The 5000-nt window shown below is 39.8% G+C and overlaps 1 protein-coding gene across 2 annotated transcripts in view; it reads right to left on the bottom strand.

Annotated features, from left to right (window-relative positions):
* Positions 1-5000, bottom strand: part of LOC138020486 (uncharacterized) — a 39782-nt gene that overhangs the window by 20618 nt on the left and 14164 nt on the right. The window contains exons 3-4 of one of the 2 annotated variants that reach the window (XM_068867487.1): positions 4578-5000; positions 3671-3886 (exon numbers count right to left, since the gene is read on the bottom strand). The exon at positions 4578-5000 is cut by the window's right edge and continues 158 nt beyond it. In XM_068867487.1, the coding sequence (XP_068723588.1) occupies positions 3671-3886; positions 4578-5000 (639 nt within the window). The remainder of the gene's footprint in view (positions 1-3670; positions 3887-4577) is intronic. The other variant, XM_068867530.1, reaches the window with a different exon arrangement.

Consider the following 5000-nt stretch of genomic DNA (forward strand, 5'->3'; position numbering starts at 1 on the left):
GTTCTTCCAACAGATCAGCATCATTCCGTTTTTCATGAAGAGATTAAATCGACTTCGACACGTTTAGGTGATTAATACTGGGCAATAGTTTTGAAGTTCTTTATTTGCTTTTGTCTGTTCAGTCTGTTTTGTAGCAATAGTGCTGGTTTACGGTTTATTTGTGGATTTTCTGCAACGTGAATGCATAATTCTTGACGCCGGACGTGGGGTGGAAAATGCGGGCCGTTGTTTGTACATTTTTTGGGCGTAAGTGTTTTAATGAGTGCTGGTATGGAAGGGGTTTTTTCAACGTAACTCTTAGAATTCGTACATGATAGAGTAAGGTAGTAGAATTTTAAGTCTGACTTTCCAAATTAAAGATAGAACCGCAAGTCATTAGGATACCGTGTTGGTGCTGGTGACTTTGTTAAGCTGAAAGCAACTAAAAATGCTGCTATAATCGTCACTTTGTTCTCAGATAGTAAGTAATGATTTTGGAAATATCATTGCTTCTAGATCTGTGTGAATTAAGGATGGAGTTTTTGGGAAAGAATTTGCCCAGCATTTTTGTTTCCGTGTTAGCAGCCACTTTCTCGTTGCAGTATCATAGGAGTTGTCGTTCTTTAAATTAATAAATTAATAAACAGTAACTGTTTTCAAGTTAAGCTATGATCCTCGCATTTATGAACGATCATTATCCCTGTTTCTGAACAGCATGTTGTCTGGGTATTAAATTTCGCTACGAACGAACGAACCATTCACCATTTTTTGATGCTTTTATGAAGCTTGCTGCGATTTTTGCTACGCTTGGATGTTTGGAAGAAGTGTACTGCAATTTCGCTACGCTTTAAGAACGAAGCATTCAACATTTCAGAGCGCTATTACAGTCAGTCATTATTGCTGTTTCTGAACAACATGGTATAAGGATATTAAGGACACATTCGCAACATCTTGTGAATGCTATTCTGGACGATTTTTATAGTTTTCTATGCCTATACCATATTTCAGTCGCTGCTCTTTGAGAACGAAGCATACGACATTTTTGAGCAGCACAGCCTCCTTTGTTCATCGAAGTTTTTCGTTCTCTCACCACCTGACACTTCCATGGCTTCGCTTTAAGAACGAGGCATTCAACATTTCGGAGCGCTATTACAGTCAGTCATTATTTCTGTTTCTGAACAGCATGTTGTCAGGTTATTAAGGACACATTCGCAACATTGTGATTGCTGTTGTGGACGATGTTTATAATTTTCTATGCGTATATCGATATTTTAGTCACTATATGTTTTGAGAAAGTGTCCGGTGATTTCGCGACGCTTTAAGAAAGAAGCATTCAACATTTCGGAGCGCTATTACAGTCAATCAGTATTGCTGTTTCTGGACAACATGGTATAAGGATATTAAGGACACATTCGCAACATTTGTGAATGCTATTCTGGTCGATTTTTATAGTTTTCTATGCGTATATCCATATTTTAGTCGCTACTCTTTGAGAACGAACAGTTGAACGAAGCATACAACATTTTTGAGCAGCAAAGCCTCCTTTGTTCATCGAAGTTCTTCGTTCTCTCACCACCTGACACTTCCATAGCTACGCTTTAAGAACGAGGCATTCAACATTTCGGAGCGCTATTACAGTCAGTCATTATTTCTGTTTCTGAACGGCGTGTTGTCAGGGTATTAAGGACACATTCGCAACATTTGTGATTGCTGTGTTGTGGACGATGTTTATAATTTTCTATGCGTATATCGATATTTTAGTCACTATATGTTTTGAGGAAGTGTCCGGTGATTTCGCGACGCTTTAAGAACGAAGCATTCAACATTTCGGAGCGCTATTACAGTCAGTCATTATTGCTGTTTCTGAACAGCATGTTGTCAGGGTATCAAGGACACATATTCGCAACATTTGTGAATGCTGTTCTGGTCGATGTTTATAATTTTCTACGCGTATATCGATTTTAGTGGCTACTCTTTGAGAACGAAGCATACAACATTTTTGAGCAGCACAGCCTCCTTTGTTCATCGAAGTTTTTCTTTCTTACACCACCAGACACTTCCAAAAGTCGGGTCGACTTTTCAAATGACGGGTCGTTACGACCTAATCGGAACGTCACGATCTGACGAGATAGTTGAAGCTGCCTCAGGCAGTTCGACTTCCGGCAGTAAATCTTACTTCCTTTTTAAACTTCACGACCCGACATCCCGTGAGTCGGGCCGTCAACAGCAATTGTCGACCCGTCTCAGTTCATGTATATTGGACATGTGTGTGATTCATGCGACACCGGTTTTTCGCGTGAAATTTGCTGTGGAATTCACTGGCTTTAATTAAGCAGTAACCGAAAAAAACAAAACTGACGCGGACAATTCCAAAACCTTTTATTTTCAATAACCCTACAGCCAGTAAGAATACACTAACCGGGAGCTCCGCTTTTAAGCTTGGCTAAATCTATGTACCAGAAAGAAAACTCAGCACAGGAAGAGAAAGCGCACAAGAAAATTCTACCTTTTGTCACACAATTTCAACCAGCTTTGAAAGGCTTAAAGAACATACTATTTAATTCAAAACCATCCTAATCTCAAAGAAATATTCAAGGAATCTCTCCTCTCTTATAGAAAAGGAAAATCGGTTAAAGATATGCCTGTCAAAGCAAAGCTGTGAAAGTTACTAGAACACCATGGACATACAGCAGGAGTCGTGTTGGTCTGTCAAATCCATTTTACACACTCAAAAGAAAAAGATTCGAAGCTATGTTTGCCAAACTCTCACTAACGAAAACTTGAAACCTTATTTTCCGGCGAAGATGGTTAAGCGCAAAAGCAGAAATGTTTTCATGCGTTCCGTCTTTCAGAGATTCAATCTTGAATGAGCTCGTTCTCAGAGATTGTGACATCATATAGTGATTTCAGATAAGTTTTAAAACTATAGAAAAGCAATTTTTAAAACATTGATCAGCTTATTCTGAACAATAGGCATCTTTTATACCTTTGAGAAAATAAAATGAAAATTAAGCACCTAAAAGTCTTTCATTTTAAGACTTTTCAAGGTACAGAAGGGATTGTCACTCCAAAATAGGCCCGAAAATTTTCGGGGGTACAGGGAAAAGGTCCTGTAAATTGTTTTAAGGTTTTAATTCCGTTCCTGGACAAATAATATCATCACAATATCACCGATTAATTCATACGATGAAATGCTCAAGTCTGCACTCGAAACGACTTGAAGAAACAAAGTGATTGTCAAAACGAAACTCGCTCCCACGAATCTGAGAATGCATGGTCTTCTCACCTGACTTTCTTCTCGTCACACGTAGTTGCGCTAATCCATGTCAATCGATTAGTTTCAAACTGGGCTTCTGGTCTCGAAGGTTTAAGGGTGGATAGAGCTATTGACCGAATAAATCTCTTACTGCAAGGATGCATGGTAATTTGTCCAGTGAACAGCACTCGGCAACCACCCGGCGTACAAATCAGAGGGCAGTGTAAGTATTTGTATACAAAAATTTGATTTTATCAACGGAGAAGAGATTCTAAAAGCTGACGTTTCGAGGCTAGCCCTTCGTCAGAGCGAATCGAGGAATTATGGGTTGTGTGTAGTTTTTATAGTAGAGTAGGAGCTACGCTATATATTGGTGGTAACATGGAAACGTGAAAAATAGGATACATTACTTAAATGAAAAGCGTTCGTTAATACCGTGAGGATTAAGGTTGCCGATTTGGGAGATGAATTTTTCTTCCAGATTCTTGCGGCTTTCCGTCGTACCTGGATGTAGGGAAAGGCTGCAGATAGCCATATGTTTTTCGGAGTGGTTAGGTAGATTAAAATGACGAGCGACTGGCTTGGATGCGTCCTTGTCATTCTTCTCAACATCGCGAAGGTGTTCGCGGAATCGGTCACCTAGTCGTCTACCTGTCTAACCAAAGTATAATTTATTGCATAACGTACAGGTTATACAATTTATGACATTTGCAGAGGGACATGTGAAACGATCGGTGATCTTAACAGATCGCTTAGATCCCGATATTTTGCTAGTGTCAATGAAAGGACAAGTTTTGCATCGTGAGCGCGCGTATTTGAAAGTGCCGAGTTGCTGGTTAGTTTGAGCGCGCTTCTAACTAAAACGTTGCCTACGTTTTTGTCGCGTTTGAATGAAGTAAGTGGAGGTTGCGAAAAGGTTCTACCAGTCTCGGGATCTAATTGACACAGGTCATTTTCCAGTCGTGGTGGCAGACCGTTTATTAAATACAAATGATCGGCAAATGACAATTGAATGGTGGTATTACGTGGCAAAAAAGTCTCTGATATTCTCTGATATTTTTACAATAGTTAATTTGATTTCCTCCTAGCGCTCTTCTGGCCGAGTTAAGTTCAATTTAGGGGGAACTGTTTTTATCTTCGTCGTGCCCAGTCACGCAATAAAAATGTGGGTATTTTCATTGCGTGACTATTAATCTTTACGACATGGAAAAAAATCCTCTGAGGCAATGTAAGAGCAAAATTCAGCGGAATTCAGTCTGTTGGTTACATATGCTACTTTAAGTTCCCAACCGCTGTTTACACGTTGCTAAAAAGAGAAGTTTCAATTAAACAACTCACGTACCTTTGGTATCAACAGCTTTGGAATAATATGGGCATGCTGCGAGACAATGGAAACCAGTGATGTCCTTTTGAAGACAAAAATTTGCCCAGTGACCGCTATAACAGGCATCACTAAAAATCATCGGATAGAACATTCCCCCTGGCGCCATGTCAAGGATTTCTTGGATGCTGATTGTCCCATCATGGAAACACCAGTTGCCAGTCCCCACTTCTCCGTGTCCAGTGTAGTACAGCATGGGTTTCGAGCTATTTTTTTTGCACTCATCAAATAAAGTACGAATTTTTGCTAATGCATGAGCCTTTTTAAGTTGAAGATCTTTCACTGTGTTGTGCAAATACTGTCCTACCGCGTTCTCCATGTTGAGTAGATCATGAGTAACTCCAGCTAGAAAAGCGCCGTTCTTGTCCCAAGCAGCATCCCGAG

Source organism: Montipora capricornis, chromosome 1, assembly GCF_036669925.1.
Source record: "Montipora capricornis isolate CH-2021 chromosome 1, ASM3666992v2, whole genome shotgun sequence".
Lineage (NCBI taxonomy): Eukaryota > Metazoa > Cnidaria > Anthozoa > Scleractinia > Acroporidae > Montipora > Montipora capricornis.